The sequence below is a fragment of the Polypterus senegalus genome, chromosome 10 (assembly GCF_016835505.1).
Source record: "Polypterus senegalus isolate Bchr_013 chromosome 10, ASM1683550v1, whole genome shotgun sequence".
Taxonomy (NCBI): domain Eukaryota; kingdom Metazoa; phylum Chordata; class Cladistia; order Polypteriformes; family Polypteridae; genus Polypterus; species Polypterus senegalus.
The window spans coordinates 111,922,272-111,940,633 of NC_053163.1; the positions used below are offsets into that span (position 1 = coordinate 111,922,272).

General features: G+C 39.3%; 1 protein-coding gene across 1 annotated transcript; it reads right to left on the reverse strand.

Moving 5' to 3' along the window:
* Nucleotides 1-2,353: 2,353 nt before the first annotated feature.
* Nucleotides 2,354-16,490, reverse strand: zc4h2 (zinc finger, C4H2 domain containing). Its single transcript, XM_039766336.1, has 5 exons — nucleotides 16,346-16,490; nucleotides 9,689-9,860; nucleotides 7,156-7,328; nucleotides 5,104-5,266; nucleotides 2,354-4,728 (listed from the first exon to the last, which is right to left on the reverse strand). The coding sequence occupies exons 1-5, from the start codon at nucleotides 16,396-16,398 to the stop codon at nucleotides 4,615-4,617; spliced, it is 675 nt and encodes a 224-aa protein (XP_039622270.1). The 5' UTR covers nucleotides 16,399-16,490; the 3' UTR covers nucleotides 2,354-4,614.
* Between the last annotated feature and the right edge of the window lie 1,872 nt (nucleotides 16,491-18,362).

Genomic DNA, 18,362 nt, shown 5'->3' on the forward strand with positions numbered 1-18,362 from the left:
TGGGGATAATGTTCTCAGAAAGATTTGTCTTGGAAGAATGAAAACAATAACAGGTCATATAGGTAAATAGTAAGTGGCATTATCTGCTAAGAAACTGGTGGGAATGAAACCTGTAGCTACTGCAACCCTCCAGGACCGTAATTTACAGCATTAAATATTTTACCTGCAGACTGTTTCTCCTCATCAACTGTTTGGTGCTAAAGTTTGAAAGAACCTTCTAGGATTGACTTCTGCATTACCATTACCAGTAAGCTGAGCTCAGTGGTGAAATAATACATAAACAAAAGATGTTCTATGCTGATTTTTTCAAAAACATTTTGCATTCCAATTTCTCATGATCTCTTACAAAAGAGTTACACTTTTCTTTTTGAGTTCTTACAAAATTGCATAAAATGTAACACTGTAGCTTGTTTTCATAATATCATTATGTCAAAGAAGAAAAACCTCAAAGTAAAGTCAGCTAACAGATCTGCAAATCTGCTTGAGGTGTTCCAGCTGACCAAACAGCTGCAATTGTAGTTGTGTGGGAAGACTGCATAGGAAGAAATTAGTGCAGTCATATAAAAAGATAGTCTGGTAAATAGAACAGACTGTAAAGGACATGACAATGATTTTCTGTGGACAATTTAGAAAGATAAATAGCAGCGACCCCATATAAAAATAGGAATAGATATGAAAGAAGAAAATGAGAGACAGATACAGCGTACATATAATAAGTATTTTTACAGGTAAATAGCATAGTGAGATTTTTATTTGCATGTCCAACCAACATGCAGTAAATTATCAGCCTCAAGCTCCATAGAAAACAAGAATGTATTAAAATGCTTAACTATTTGATTTGATAGATAGATAGATAGATAGATAGATAGATAGATAGATAGATAGATAGATAGATAGATAATGCTGTGGGGGTGTTTTTCAGCTGCAGGGACAGGACGACTGGTTGCAATCGAGGGAAAGATGAATGCGGCCAAGTACAGGGATATCCTGGACAAAAACCTTCTCCAGAGTTAAGCTAAGGACCTCAGACTGGGCCGAAGGTTTACCTTCCAACAAGACAATGACCCTAAGCACACCGCTAAAATAACGAAGGAGTGGCTTCATAACAACTCTGTGACTGTTCTTGAATGGCCCAGCCAGAGCCCTGACTTAAACCCAATTGAGCATCTCTGGAGAGACCTAAAAATGGCTGTCCACCAACGTTTACCATCTAACCTGAGAGAACTGGAGAGGATCTGCAAGGAGGAATGGCAGAGGATCCCCAAATCCAGGTGTGAAAAACTTGTTGCATCTTTCCCAAGAAGACTCATGGCTGTATTAGCTCAAAAGGGTGCTTCTACTAAATACTGAGCAAAGGGTCTGAATACTTAGGACCATGTGATATTTCAGTTTTTCTTTTTTAATAAATCTGCAACAATTTCAAAAATTATTTTTTTTTGTCTGTCAATATGGGGTGCTGTGTGTACATTAATGAGGGAAAAAATTAATTTAAATGATTTTAGCAAATGGCTGCAATATAAGAAAGAGTGAAAAATTGAAGGGGGTCTGAATACTTTCCGTACCCACTGTATGTTGGTATTTTCGAAGACCTCACTCAGAAAGGACTGTATTTGCTAAGGATGCTCATGTTCTGTAAGGCTGCCAAATCATTTCTGAATATGGTCAGTCAGTCAGTCTGTGGGTAAAACAGTGATGTAGCACGAGGACAGAAGATGCACAACATAAGTTAACCAGGAAGGATGTTCTGGGCACTAGCTTGGACTCGAGGCAGTAACACAGAGAAGGAGGTTAGCCGAGATATTGGCTAACATGAACAATGCCACACGCCTTTTTTATGACACCTTGGTCAATTTACAACCTACCACAACACTCTAGTGAGCTCAATGAGAAGTCATAATTACTAACTGCCATCTGACTTTGTTATATTCTGTGATTAAATAATATTGTTAATCCATTTTAAATAGATTATGGAAAATGTATTCACCTGGACTCTTTAGGAGTTGAGCATGGTTTTGTGTAAATGGTTGTTCATTTGTGTGGGCCACTGGAACACCTCAACTTCCCCTTAAGATGCACAGACTGACTGACTGTCTGTCTCTGAACACTATAACAGAGCCGGCTCTAGTTGAGAAGTTTAGAACCCAAAATCTTGTCCAGTACTGTCAAGGAAGTCTGCAGCCTCCTACCACCCTGAACAGTTCTAGGCAGGGATAAGAATGTTATGCCAGCTTTATACAACATTGCTCTGTGTATTAGCTATATCATTTACCATTTTAACTGCAGTTCAGAAGGAAAAAGAGAGGATTGTCACAAACGAGGCTCATCATGGTAAAGCAAAGATTAAGAAATTAGATGAAATTCGTAAGTAATGAATGTTTATTACCATCCTCATTTTATTAATAAGCTACAAGGAGTGCTCAAAACATAACATTTTGTGTTGAAACACTCATATTTTTTTTTTAAGAAAACAATACTGCTAAGCTTACTCTCAGTTAAAGTATGACAGTCTTGGTGGTCTGGAAGAACCTCTGATGAGAGGCAATATTCATTTGGATGGAGAAGAGCCAGTTGATGGAGTTGGAATTTCATTGGAGTGGATGACAGGAAGACAGCCCGAGGACAGTACTATATCTTTCAACTGGTCTAGACATTTAACAAGAAATGCAAGAAGATATTGTTAGGGAAAGGAAATCTGGTCTGTCATACTGGACTTGTTGCCAAGGCAACCCCTTACCATGATATGCAGTATACAAAATATAAGGTAAGCTACAGGCTGTAAGTACAGTATTTCTATGCTGGTCACTAGCATGACATATTGGATAAAATAAACTAATATTAAAGCTACAAACAATCATTTATAAATTTCATATGCAGCAGAAGAAAACTGCATTATTTGAGAAAGGCAACATATTAAGTGTTCGCCGATTACTATAATTTATTGGGTCTTCCTAAAAGCAGAAACAATTTTTGTTCACATCTTCTGGGGTTAAATAAAAAGAATGACTCAAGTAGAAATCATTTTGAAAACCGGGCAAGCAAGCGACGCTGAACATTCGTGTGCTGGAAGGTACTACAATACAAGGCTTCTGAGCACCCTGCACTTGGTGCCCACTTCCAGACTTCTCTGTACAATGATCAGACGAGTAGAATAATGCGTGAAAGTTGAAAGAATATGTCAGATTACTTACCATAAAATTCTCAAACCCAGTTATTCAAACTTATGGTTGGGGAAGTCAAAGTCTATCCTGCCAGCATCAGGATAAGGGCAGGAGCCATCTATGAACAGGGGGCATTAGTCCATCATTAGACCCACAAATTTCATTAGGTGATGTGCATGCAATTTTTTGTGCAACACATTTACTCTATCAGTGTAACATACTTTGCTTTTATGTTCAGATATCTCTGGGACTGGTAGTAGGTTAGATTAAGTAGATGGAGAATAAATCCTCAAGGATTCTTGAACCTGAGCTCTTAACCACATTTATTAGGGTGCTATATTGTTTCACTCAAACTGCCCTCAACTCAAAGACATGGCTGCAGCATTAAGAGACCTTATACCATTGGCACGAACAGGGTTTATTAAGTTACTTTGCTTTAAAACCACTTCTAAACACCGCGTAACTAATTACAAAGAAATTAGATAAAAGAAATAACTATTTTTGGATTTCAAATTTGGGAACCCTAAAACAATAAAGATGGTTCATAAGGGAGGTAAGATGCAGCTTATTTAGGCACACAATCTAGCTGCCTAGTAAAACACACCAGACCACAATGTTTCTACAAGGAAAGTTGCACATTAATAGTGTGCCACCTTTAGTACATGCAGTGTGGGTTTGACTGTTTTCAAGTAATACTTTTCTTTTCCCCACCATGATTCAGCTGTTTTAAAACAATGTGCTCAACAGTCAGTCTCTTGGAAACATCTCTAGGACCTAAACTTGTCTGGTAGCCTAGAGGAAGCCGAATGTAGCACCTTGGGTTTTCTTGCATTTCTTTTCATCTAAAGAAGATCTAGCACCACCTGCTGGTGGAAAGCAGAATTGAAAATAAGGGATGCAATGAGCAGAGATAAACCTTCTCAACAAGCAGAAGCTAAAGACTGTCCGGTCAGATTAAGGAGATTAAATACGGCTCGACAGGGCACTTAAGGAGTCATGTGAATTCCTTTTCCCATCTAATTTAGCAAATAAAATCTCATTTTTCTTCAAATTATGCCAACTTTTGGCACTCATTTACTGTGACACTCATCTGCAAGTCTCTGATTCAAAATGAATATAAAAAAATTGTTTCCCAAATAATTCCATTATCTTCAGTTGTCAGTTGTGTGCAGTAAGCTGGCATCCATTGCTCCACTCCCGTGGTAAAAAAAAAAAAAAAAAAGAAATGCACTTGTCAACACGGGGTCTCAAATCCATCCATTAACATGACATCAATTAAAAACAATTAATACTCAACGGCACCATAAACACTTTCTTCTTAAAAAGGAAAAACAAAGTCGTGCTTACATCACACTTAAATAGTAAACAAAGCAACTGCCAGTTCTGTCAGTTCCCAATGATCAGTATTGGCTGTGGTTCAGTCCCAGTCATCTTGGGATATTTCTGAGGACCCCTTTCACTCATCTTGCTTACGCTTTGGCTTCTTGGGATTGCGTGAGCGGCTTTTGGCTTTGCACAGTGGGCAGATTGGAGCATTCCTGTGGATCTGCTGGTGACATGACAGGCAAGCCTAGCAAGAGGAAAACAGACACAGTAAAGGATACAAAATAGTCATACGCATCTGGCAGTCAGCAACAAAGTCTGCATCTACTTGGATGACTGACTCCAGAACAGATCTGAAACTTAAGCTCAAACTGACAGGCACTTCACGAAGGTCCCCGGCTTTATGCTCATTCTTCAGCTATCCATATCTGGGGTCACTTCCACATCTAAATTCAGCCCTACCCTATCGAAGGGTGTAAACAAAGTGTTTTCTTCCTGTCGTCTATATGGTGAAATCAGTTTTTTTAATGACGGTGACCTGCTGTAGCCCATTCACCCTTTAGCTTGACAATACTCTACTTCTATTTCAGGTGCATAATGTGACCAGACATATAATACTCACCTTCATGGGAGGTGGCTGCTGTCGGAATGTGGCCGTCTGCCGTGTGTCCTGCTTTCGGGCAACTTGTAGCTGTTGAGCAGCTGCAGCAGCTGCTGCTAAGGACTCTGGGATGGGAGGCTCTTGTGGTTCTGTCTGCCATTCAGCTTTCTGCTTCTCAAAATAGCTACATCAATGGCAGGAGGAAAGCATGACAAAAGGGCTTAGCAAAACTGTTTGATACAGTTATTATCACTCTAAAATAATTAAATACGAGTTTAGTTTAAATAGCAAATGAGCCACCCCATGATATTTCTATATTAATTAGGCAATTAGCATGAGTTCAAGTCATTGCATTCCATCAATCAGTACATTTGTTCTGTGGGCTAACACCTGCCTGTCACAAAAGCTACCAACTGCTTCTGATCTTCGCTTGCAGATAACAGAAGGAGTGCAGACAAATACAATCTTCAGACCCTAGCTATGTATGCCACACCCTGCCAGACTTTGACATTTTCTATGACACTGTCAAGGGGACATCACTTTATCAGTTGTTTCTTTAATGGGGTGCAACACAGTTTCCCGTATTTAAATTTTTGTTACCAAAAGGATTTTTGCTTCTGCTCTGAACTGAAGAGTTCCTTGTGTTTATTTTAGCCATTCAAATGTCATGTCAATTTACTTACTCTCAGTCTAATACTGTATTCTAATTACAGTAATGCCTCTTCAAATGTATTCCATTAAGAAATCAGTGCCACCTAGTGGATAGTGGAAATAGCTACATCTTTAATAAACATGGGAAGAGATTTTGTAGCTTCATTCACTGCTAAAGTAATTGTGGAGCAACAACTATGGCAGGAGATTTGAGCCACTAGACATTCCTGGATGTTATGAAAACAGACAGGAATTAACATGTTTCATTATTTCAATTACCTTGTACAGCTCAGACTTTTAATTTTTGTATTCTTAATTATGAACACAGACCCCCCCGTGACCCTGTAGTTAGGATATAGCGGGTTGGATAACGGATGAATGGATAATTATGAACATGGGCGGCACGGTGGCGCAGCAGTAGCACTGCTGCCTCACTGTAAGGAGCCCTGGGTTCATTTCCCGGGTCCTCCCTGCGTGGAGTTTGCATGTTCTCCCCTTGTCTGTGTGGGTTTCCTCCCACAGTCGAAAGACATACAGGTTAGGTGCATTGGCGATCCTACATTGTCCCTAGTGTATGCTTGGTGTATGGGTGTGTGTGTGTGTGTGCCCTGCCCGGGGTTTGTTTCCTGCCTTGCACCCTGTGTTGGCTAGGATTGGCTCCAGCGGACCCCCCGTGACCCTGTAGTTAGGATATATAGCGGGTTGGATAATGGATGGATGGATAATTATGAACATTGTGGCACCCTGCTTTGTGAAATTATACTATTTGAAATAAATGAGTGGCAGACAAAGTGAGAGCAGGCAGCCCATTAGGATAAGTAATTATAAATAGAAAGGTGACACTGCAACAAAAAGGTTTAACTAATCTCTTATTGTGATTTTTGACACTCAAAAGCTACCTTGAATGCAACACATTTCTTGTATAGTGGAGTTACTCAGACTGGGCTCCTGACAGATGGCTGTGTCATGGCAATTTCAATTAGAAAAAACTAATCTCCAATTGAAAAGAAATGGGAGCCATAAAAGATCAATATGAAATTGAGAAGGAAGACACCAGGCTATAACTTAAAAAACAAATTAAAAAAAACTTGAGTGACTTTGAAAAACGAATGTGTTTTTAATTTAAAAATATTTTCTAGCCATTACTTAGATTTCCTTTCACATTTTTTAGTTCCCCTTCAAAACTTTAACTCTGCTCTGAACAATGTCCACATATTGTTCAATCCTTTTAATTCTGGGGACAAAATGAAAGGCTAATGGTTCTGAATTACATCCTATCTTAAGAATGACAGAAAAGCCTGCTTTCCTCCAAGCCTATGCTCCACACAACGGGCACAAAATCAATCTGCCCATGATGAAGAATGTCTTTGCTGGTGGGACCAAATGAAGATTAATCGCTGCTACCTGTATAAAGACACTTACTCAAGAGAAAGCTTTTCCTCCTCTTCGCATAGGTCTGGTAGCCTCTGCAGGCCCAATGTCATTCGGAGAGCGTCCACATGTTCTTTGAGCGGCTTGTACTCCTCATGAAGGCGTCTCGTCGACTCCAGCAGCTTGTTGAGGTCATTCTCTGACTGCTTGATTGTGTTTTCCATCTATGGGTGGCAGTAATTTAAAAAAAAATAAAAAAAGATGCAGCCATCCCTCTAAGAGACATATATAATAATAAACTCAAGCTAAGTGCCGGCCTCTGTCATGAATTAAAGTATTGTCTTTTAGCATTGCAGCATCATGGCTTTCAATCCTCTGTACCCTTGTTAATTAGTCTATCCATACATACATAACCCACTGTCTGGTCACCACTACAAAAATTCACCATTATGACAGATTACAGTGAGGCTTTAAAATATCTCTAATGATTCAAACGCGAAACACCATTAAAGAAAGGGGGCTTTCCTGACACAGCATCACCACATCCAGAAATGTGAAGAACACAACGTGAAGAACACAGTGTTAACATCTACCTTTTTGAATAATTTTCTAGGGTCAATATGCAGGTAAATACCAAACTGGTCAAAAGCTGCATTCAATACAACCTCAGCAATTATAACTCCAAACTTGGGCTTAATGGTCTCGGGTCGGCTACAACTTGAAAAACTGACCCTATGACTTAAAATCTGCTGTAGGTATAAACTTTGGCCTAATGGCTTCAGTCTGTTGTAGTGACAAACCCTGGCCTAATACCGTGTTTCCCCAAAAATAAGTCCTAGCATTATTTTTAGGCTCCTTTGTAATATAAGCCCTACCCCCAAAAAAAGCCCTAGTCAAGATCGCCAGCTGAAATGTAAGACGCCTAAGGCCAGGTTTATACTTCACGTGATGCGACGCATGTGCCCGAAACATCCATTAAATTCTGAAGATGCCTTGCCACAATATCTCTGAAAAGGATGTTTAATGATTACATCCATCAATTCGGGGATGTGCCCATTAGAGAAGCATCAGTGCAAGACAAACAAAATCCCTGGACAGGGCATCACCTCATCGCAGGGTGAACACAAGCACACACATACACTGGCGTCATTGTAGCGTCACCAAGTCCCCAAACCTTCATGCCTTTGGCTGGACTGAGCACAGTGTGGAAACCCTCCAGGAAAAGGGATCACAAGGGACGCGACTCCCTGCGAGACAGCATCGCTACCACTTTGCCACCTCCATATGTGTAAGAATTAACAGTATTCATTATTTAAACAAAGTTAACGATTTCTCTGTAAAACATAATATAAATATTTTAATGCATTTCATCATGAAAGTGATATCAAATATAAATCTAAGAATTCTAAATGTGCAGAGAGCTAGAATATTATAAATTTCATGTGTTCTGTGTGGCGATCTAATGCTGCTTGCCACTGCTGTCAAGTCTGGAGGAAATCCCAGAAGCACGAAGCGATTAACAACTGGGTCGGTTTTAAGATGACGTTTACTACAGTCTACTTTAATGATAAAGTAAATTGCAAGGCTAAAATGGACATTTCGAGTTTAAAGCCGAAATTTCCACTTTAATCACAAAATAGACATTTTCATTATATCCTTATTTTTTTTTCTCTGTGGCTCAAATACGCTGCCGTGCATTCTGATGGTATTGTAAAGGTTCAAAAAAAAAAAAAACAGAGGGCACAGAAGATGGTATGTGAGACTTTTAAAAAATATAGTGTCATTACTTTGGGGAATATGCAACGCTTGAATATAAAAGCAACATGAATACATTTGTATGTCGGCATTTCGCTTCACCACATCGAACCATTCATCAAACATTGAAGCACGCACATCAATCCTGGAGGATCCTAAAAGTGGCTGGAGTAGCAAGAAATTCAGGCTAGAATTCAGGGTTTGAATGTGGAGAGTTATGACCATATTCCAGAAGAAGATGACATAACTGTATTTGGATAAATGTATATTGTTGTACATGAATAAATATAAGATATCCCCTGAAAATAAGCCCTAGTGCATCTTTTGGAGCAAAAAATAATATAAGACCCGGTCTTATTTTCGGGGAAACACGGTAGTCTCGATAAGCTGCAACTCTAAAGTCAGGCTTAATGACCCTTGCCTGCCGCAGCCCTAAACTTTTGGTTAATGACTACAAGTTGCTGTAGTTTTAATCCCTGGCTTAATAACCTCAGTAACTTGCAACCCCAAACCTTGACTTAATGTCATTTGTCTGCAGCAACTGTAAACCCTGGTGTAGTGCCCTGCCCTCAGTATGCTAAAACACCAAAACCTGGCTTAAAGTCACTAGGTTCTAGAGAAACTCCACATTCTGAAATTAATGATCCCAGGTCTCCATTACTGTACACCTTAACTTAATGACCATGGTCTGCTGCAGTTCTAATAATCTCAGTATTATGTAGCTCTAAAACCTGCCCTAATCACCTAAGCGTGCTGCATGTTTAAGCCATAACTTAATGATCCAAACCCTGACCACACAGACCACAAAAGCTCTGTGGACTGTACCCACCACATTGATATCGGCATGAATCAAGCGCAGCTCCTCGACATGTGCCATCTTCTCCTGAAGAAGCAGGTCCATCTCCTGCTTATACTCCTTCAAATGCTTCTCCTCAGACTCCAGGGCTTCAAATTCAGCCTTGAGCCGGGACTTAATCTTCTCCATCTGTATAGTTTTATTTCTGTGAAGAAATAGAAGATGTACATTACAATTTTAAATCACTGCTTATAAATTGCTAATCATGAAGAAATTTGGAAGGAGAAGACATCTGATAGGTTCTCTTCGTGATTAAATTGCATTATTAAATTACATTACAAAGCTCTTTACATGCACAGTATAAAATAACTCACAGGAGGACAATCTCACATAATTACATTAATAACAAATATGGGTTTATGGCCAAATGTTTAGACTAAACCAACTCTTTCTTTCTAGTCATTTCTGATTAAATCTGCCTCTTTTTCTACCATCAATGAAGTTTTATTGCTGTGTTTCTCTTTTTTCTACTTGATAATGAAACTTCATTTCTTACTTTCTGAGAAACACACCTCATGTTGCAACTGTACAATCATAGTGATGGTCCCTGAACCTTATCCCAGCATCCTATCAGGCATGTTTTCCATTGTGCCCTAATGATACACTAATGACCATGCATACGGTAACCCATCAGTAAACTGCTAAAGCTTACTGATATGGAAGAATAATTTTAGGGTAACATAGCATTCATCTTAAAGAAATCGCATAATGGCTTAATACATGTCAGAAACCTGTTCAGGCACACCAAGAGACCAGATAAAGGTGAAGTGAACAACAAAATGTACATCCATCCATCCATCCTCTTCTGCTTATCCGAGATTGGGTCGCGGGGGGCAGCAGCTTGAGCAGAGATGCCCAGACTTCCCTCTCACCGGCCACTTCTTCTAGCTCTTCCGGGGGAATCCCGAGGCATTCCTAGGCCAGCCGAGAGACACAGACCCTCCAGTGTGTCCTGGGACTTCCCCGGGGCCTCCTCCTGTTTGGACGTACCCGGAACACCTTGCCAGGGAGGCATCCTGATCAGATGCCTAAGCCACCTCATCTGACTCCTCTTGATGCGGAGGAGCTTCGGCTGTACTCTGAGCTCCTTCCGGATGACTGAGCTCCTCACCCTATGTTTAAGGGAAAGCCCAGACACCCTGCGGAGGAAACTTATTTCAGCCGCTTGTATTCGCGATCTCGTTCTTTCAGTCACTTCCCATAGCTCATGACCATAGGTGAGGGTAGGAACGTAGATTGACTGGTAAATTGAGAGCTTTGCCTTACGGCTCAGCTCCTTTTTCACCACAACAGACCGATGCAGAGCCCGTATCATGCAGACGCCGCACCGATCCGCCTGTCTATCTCACTCTCCATTCTTCCCTCACTCGTGAACAAGACCCCGAGATACTTAAACTCCTCCACTTGGGGCAGGATCTTGCTCCCAACCCTGAGTGGGCACTCCACCCTTTTCCGGCTTAGGACCATGGTCTCAGATTTGGAGGTGCCGATTCTCATCCCAGCCGCTTCACACTCAGCTGTGAACCAATTCAGAGAGAGCTGAAGATCACGGCCTGATGAAGCAAACAGGACAACATCATCTGCAAAAAGTAGTGACCCAATCCTGAGTCCACCAAACCGGACCCCCTCAACACCCTGATATGTACACTGAAATATAAGAATTGGTTTAGGAAAAATACTGAGATGGTCAAATAAATAATGTACCAGAAGAAAGGTTGATGTAATATGCAATGTAATGTACTAAAGGATGACTAAGAAGTCAGCAGATGTCCTATAAACGTCAATGGAGAAAGGGTGGTGGAGCAACTCAAAAGGTACAAGAAGAACCAGAATATAATATAACAGACTTTTATTTATATAAATCGTTTGGGTGTAAACCAATGAACCAACCAAAGTAAAATGTATTAATTGATTGACACTGTATGTAAATTTAGTAGTTTATAAAATGATCCTCTATTCTTTGTTTTCTCTGATCATCCTGTAACAGACTGCTTTTGAAGAATGCTCCCTCCAAGGCATTTTGCTGAGGAGTAATTAAAAGATACAATGAACAGCTTTTCTTATGCCTGATTACTGAATTGTCCTGTTAGAGGAAGTTTATTTCTTTAATAAGATGTTAAATTTCTACCACACTGATGACACCACTCTGATGAAAACGGTTTAAACGGTAATGACTTTGGAAGATACTACCCATTAGAAACTAATTCACTACAAAAAGAATAGAAAATTGCCAAGCAGTCTGAATGAAATGGGACAGAAATATCCATTATTTACATAAACAACCGTATAACATTTTTTTCCACAATACTGCATTCACATACTGATGAAAAGATTTTAGATACTATACTGTATAACATTTAAGCAGCTAGAGCATAGGAAAGGAGCTATATAAATAAAACGTACTAGTATTGTTATTTATAAAGTTACAAATAATTTTTCTCAGATGGAATACTGATCACTTTCTTTGATCACTCATAACTGGCATAAGAGTTCAAAGGCTAAAGGTATGCATTGCTGTTGAGATTCCAGTGCAAAATGTGCATCTATACAGTACATTTGTCCTGGTTTTTACTGTGTTTCAGAGAAGTGAATGCTTGGCATGAAAGATAAAGCTTGCAAAAATTGTTACATGAAATATCAAGAACTCCAACCACATTAAAATATGTGTGGAACGTAATTAAGCATTTCCCAGTTTTCCTTTACAAACAGCAAAGTTAAAGTCCATTTCCACTACTAAAATGAAATTATGTGGGATGAACCGACTCATCATGACTGTTTCATACTAGATGTCATGAATTGACACATACTGTGTTTGCCCACAGGGGCACAATATTAATTTTTACGTGTTAAATAATAAAAGGAAATAATAGTCTTAATATAATATAGACTCAAACAGTATATTTTACATGTCCCAAGCACGAAAATAATAGTGCTATTACAGTCAGTCAGTGTCCAACCCACTATATCCTAACACAGGGTCACAGGGGTCTGCTGGAGCCAATCCCTGCCAACACAGGGCACAAGGCAGGAAACAAACCCGGGTGACCCAAAATACTGTGATATCCCAAGTTACTTGCACCTTACACTCCCAATCACTGCTGGTCCAGTTGTTTAGGGCAGTTACTGAAAGCAGTCCAACTTACTTCATGACTTCTTGGTTTGGTTTTGAGTGTGCACAGGTGTGGATAACCATTTGGGTGCCATTACACAAATACTGAAAACATTATTTGGTGATTCTATATGTGTATCGCATCACGTGAGAAAATCGGACAGCGGAAAACAACAGTTGACTCTGGCAATATTTTGACAGAGAAAGCAAAACTGTTTTCATGGTCAAAATCTGCGATATCAAACTGGCATACAAAAAAAAGTTCAACAAACTCAATGTTGAATCATGAGATTGAAGCATTCTGCAAAATCTCTTGACCAAACGGCACAAGAACACAAGCAAACTTCAATAGCTTCATTTATCACACCAGCTCAAAAGGGTGATCTAATCAGAGCAGGAAAAAAATATCAGAACTGATGACAAAAATGTCAGCAAAGGACATGCTGCCCCCTCAGCTTTGTGGAAGGCAACGGCTTTAGTGAACTAATGAGCTGTGTCGAGCCAGAGGGTATAGTGCCCCCTTCCAGAAAAGCATTACTAAATTGGGAGAAGAGCAACATCAAGAAATACTGAAGCTGCACAAAATGAAGCTCCAAACAACAATTTAGAGATGCCCTTTAAAAGGGGTGCCTGGCTGAATTCCATTGTTCCAAATAAAGATATTCAGAAAGAAAGCTCACTAATTTAAAAGTAAAACCCCTGTTGACAGTTTTACACCCATGGTTTGCTTTACCTTACCAGGGCTACAATTTCAGCACAGGATTATGAAAGAGCACACATTTTATTTACTGTTCACTCACTGTTTAAGTTAATAAATGAGAAAATGCCAATGTTTTTTAAAAATATAAAAACTGAAATTAAAGGTCTCAGTTATTGTTAATTTTATTAAAGTGGGAGTTGTTATGATCAGCTTACATAGGAAATATGAATATCTGCATGGTATTAATTCTGAAAGAGAAGTAAGTATGATGGTTGCCTAAAACTCTAACTATACTTTGCGGTTAACTGAAAATCCATCTGATACTCAAACATCAAAATTAATCACAATGCACATCCCTATTTGGCATCACCTGCTTACTCAGAATATAAACTGAAACAGGTTTTTTGAAAATCAGGAAAAACTGGAGGTCTGAAATTCCACTTTACACAAGACCTCCAAACTTAAGAAATGAGGAGACAGTTTAAGGTCACACTTATTCTGGTAGCCCCTTCTTTCAGTTATTATTATCCTGAAAACATTGCAGGTGACAAAAAAACAATTATTGTAACACTAATGGCAGTTAAATAGCCACCATGATCAATAACAAGTTTTGATTCAACCATTTCTCATTTTGAGTTTCAAATATCCCATTGCCCAGTGCCAATCAACATTAACTTTACATAATAAGGGAGCGTAAGTGTTGTTCTACAACCTGAAAGACTGATTACATACTAATTATTTATTGTATATGTTTCTGTTTCGTGGAATGAAGTGTAATGATATATTTGGCCTGTTGAGTTATTTTATGTTATTATGTTATTGTACGTGGGTTTCCTCCGGGTGCTCCGATTTCCTCCCACAGTCCAAAGACATGCAGGTTAGGTGGATTGGTGATTCTAAATTGGCCCTAGTGTGTGCTTGGTGTGTGTATGTGTCCTGCCTTGTGCCCTGTGTTGGCTGGGATTGGCTCCAGCAGACCCCCGTGACCCTGTGTTCGGATTCAGCCAGTTGGAAAATGGATGGATGGATGTTATTGTATGTAGGTGAATACAGAATGCACCAGTCTCATACAGACCTCTACTGGCCAGCATCTTTTTGAAAAATGGAACTTTAATTTCCAATCTCCTGCTACCAAAATAGCTGCTTGTGGTTCTTTATTAAAATTAAATTAAATTAAATTTTGATTTGCATCCCAAATAGAACAGTTCTCAAAATGCCTAACAAGTTGCTGAAAAGCCATATCAAAGGTAAACCAACACAAGACATATCAGCAAGTTAAAATTCTCCCATATCATGCATTAAGAATGGTTCCATGAGAATTGACAGTCTGTCTGCTGAGATCCCCCAAGCCACTTTATGCCACATAAAAAGTCCAGTAAGGAAACATAAAACTTTACAAATCATCCATGGAGTTAAACAACCAAAATTAGTCAATGAATGTCTGGACTTTAACTTTAGTACTAGGTCCAATGTTTTAATGCTGCCCCTGGCAGCTTTAATGTATTCACTATTCAAAATTTCCAGCTCAAGAAAGGATTCTGGGGTTGGCATCAAACATAAAACTGAGGTGGAGTTTAAGTGAGTTTTGGATGCATCAAAAGAAAAGAAACAAATCTAGAGGCTTAAGTAGCCAAGTCATTCCAGTGATCACTTAGGGACTGATATAAGTTCTAGCTGGGCCCTGAATGACAACAATGAATCATTTTGCTGCCTATAATTGTTCCTCTTTCTGTTTTGTTAGTATTGCTAGATATTTATTTAGGATCATTTTTACATTCTGTAACACTTTACAATATTTTTCTACTATAATTTTGCTTCACTGAGTTAAGTATTCAAAATACTTACTATTATATTAGTTCACCAAGTTAAGTAGTGTCTTTCCAAATTAACAATGGCTTGCAGTACTTTATAAAGCACTTAAAAAAAACAACATGCAAATGAATGCTTCTAACACCAAAAACAAAATCATCAGAGGAGCTCCAATGACTGACACACTAAAAATGAACACCATAAAAACAAAGACAAATTAAAAGGCCAGGGTTTGAATACAGAGAGAGGGACAAGTATTTGAATTTTAAATTGATGCAAGGACCACAGGAGCATTGCAAAGATTCAGATATTTTGCTTGATTAGTATCCGTCTTAAAGAAGAGGTGCCGCTCCATTAAAGGGAGCATATTTCAGTTTTATTTTATATTGTCCCTTTAAGTGTTGAAAGTCGCTATGAATAAAAGCATCTGCTATGCAAATAAATCTAAATGTAAATCACAATAAATAATTCATAGTATCTACATGGGTATGTGCCTGCCCTAAGATTCCAGCATTGTGGGCTGGATGTTCGTGGTCCTGCGATGCTGGATTAAGAGTGGACGAGCACTGATATATATATAACGGGAATGACCAGTTTTAGTAAATTTCAAAAACCGAACATTACCTGCGGGATGCTAAACAAAGGGAAGCCCTGAAATCTGACCATAACGCGTGAAAGTCTGAAGGAATCTAACCATCGACTGAGCCCTCAGAACCCCCTTAAAGGGACAGGCGGGTAGCCTCAAGTGCCAGACAGAATGGGCCCACAGGAAGTTGGCTATACAATGGGACCAGGCAAAGATGACTTCTTATACGGATGCTACTCCTTAATCTTTTTCCTTTCACTACTGTACCTCTTTCATCTTAGCAACCCTCCTGTTTCATTTGTATATCGTACTCTTGTACCCCATGAGGGGGAAAAAAATAAATAAAACTTGTCACGGCGATTGTATGTACATTTTAAAATGTATTTACCGCCCAAATCTAACAATGATCAAACCACGGAACCTCACCTGATTTCCTTGATATTTTCCAGTTTGCACATGATTTCCTGCTCGTCGGCCATTGCGCGTCCCGCCGATCCTAAACCACTGGAGATTCTTCCACAACGGCAGCAAAACAATAGGTGTAAAAGCAGCCAGGCTGTAAGCTCAGGGCATGCGCGCCCCGAGGTTTTCTGGGAATTGTAGTCCTGGATTTTACAAAAAAGAGAGAGAAGTACGTATTACTGTATGTGGCCCGCTACGATATGCATTTGAATTAAAGAAGAATTTATTTTTTAAGTTATAATATATGTTTTATATCGAGAACGGTTCATATAAACACCTCTTAGTAAATTGCAATAATTGAAGTGATTCTGGCCTTTTCTGTTTCCCCTGCCCCCATATCCTGTTTTGTGATTGTGCACTAATTGTGTATTTGTTGCTAATTGTTAGTGAAATATTCTCCGTGTTAACCCCCTGCTGATATGCGCTTCCTAGTGCAATTTACCACTACAATGAATTCAACCAGGAGATGGTAGGGGGGAGGCCAGGATCGTTGACTGTATTTTTACCTCTAGTAGGCAGTGTTGACACAGCTAGCACTCTACAAAATTCTACCATGACGATGAAGCAAATTTTTTTTGATTCACATACTGAGTAACATTCTCAAACAGTTTTCTTGATTTCAACCTTTTAACTCAGCTGACCACTCAGCCTACACCAAAAGACACAATGGGTGCAGGTGGCTTGGAATTCAGGGGTTCACAAGGATTTGAACTGAGAGCCAGTCTTCTTCATGTATTATCACTCTGGTGTTCATATTGATTTAATCATAAAGCCCTTCATCTTGAAGGGAGAGGTGACACATTTATAAAAGTACCTCAAACATCATCATCATCATCATTATTTTCATTTTATTTTTGGTGGTGAGGATCATAGAGGCAACATGTTAAACTGGACTATACCAGCCACCTAATCCCAGCCAGATCATTCAGTCGCTCCTAAGGAATTCCCAGTAAGGAGATGTAATGGCTCCAGGAATGTCCTGGTTCTTCCCCTTGATCTTCTCTTAGTGGGTTATAACTTTTACATATTCTAATTGAGGTGCCCAGATGGTGTCCTAACAACATGCCCAAACCACCTCAGCTGGCTACTCTTAATCTAGAGAAGCACCAGTTCTATTCTATGTTCCACCATTATTAAGGTACCTTTCACCTTGACATGGACAGAACTGAATTGTGTTTAAATAAATTTATGAGATTATTTAAATTAAAGATTATTAATGTGGCCTAGTGAATAAAGTTTTAATTTGTAAATGGCAAGGTTACTAGTTATTAGAACATTAGAACACTATAGACGAGAACAGGCCATTTAACCCAACAAAGCTTGCCAGTCCTATCCACTTATTTCTTCCAAAAAAACATCAAGTCGAGTTTTGACAGTCCCTAACGTCGTACTGTCTACCACACTACTTGGTAGCTTATTCCAAGTGTCTATCGTTCTTTGTGTAAAGAAAAACTTCCTAATGTTTGTGGGAAATTTACCCTTAACAAGTTTCCAACTGTGTCCCCGTGTTCTTGATGAACTCATTTTAAAATAACAGTCTCGATCCACTGAACTGATTCCCTTCATAATTTGAAACACTTCAATCATGTCACCTCTTAATCATCTTTTGCTTAAACTGTATAGGCTCAGCCCTTTTAATCTTTCCTCATAATTCAACCCCTATAGCCCTGGAATCAGCCTAGTTGCTCTTCTCTGGACCTTTTCTAGCGCTGCTATGTCCTTTCGTAGCCTGGAGACTAAAACCGCACCCAGTACTCAAGATGAGGCCTCACCAGTGCATTATAAAGGTTGAGCAGAACCTCCTTGGACTTGTACTCCACAGATCGAGCTATATAACCTAACATTCTGTTAGCCTTCTTAATGGCTTCTAAACACTGTCGGGAAGCTTAGAGTCCACTATGACTCCTAAATTCTTCTCATAAGACATACTCTTGATTTTCCGACCGCCCATTGTGTATTCAAACCTAACATTCTTACTTCC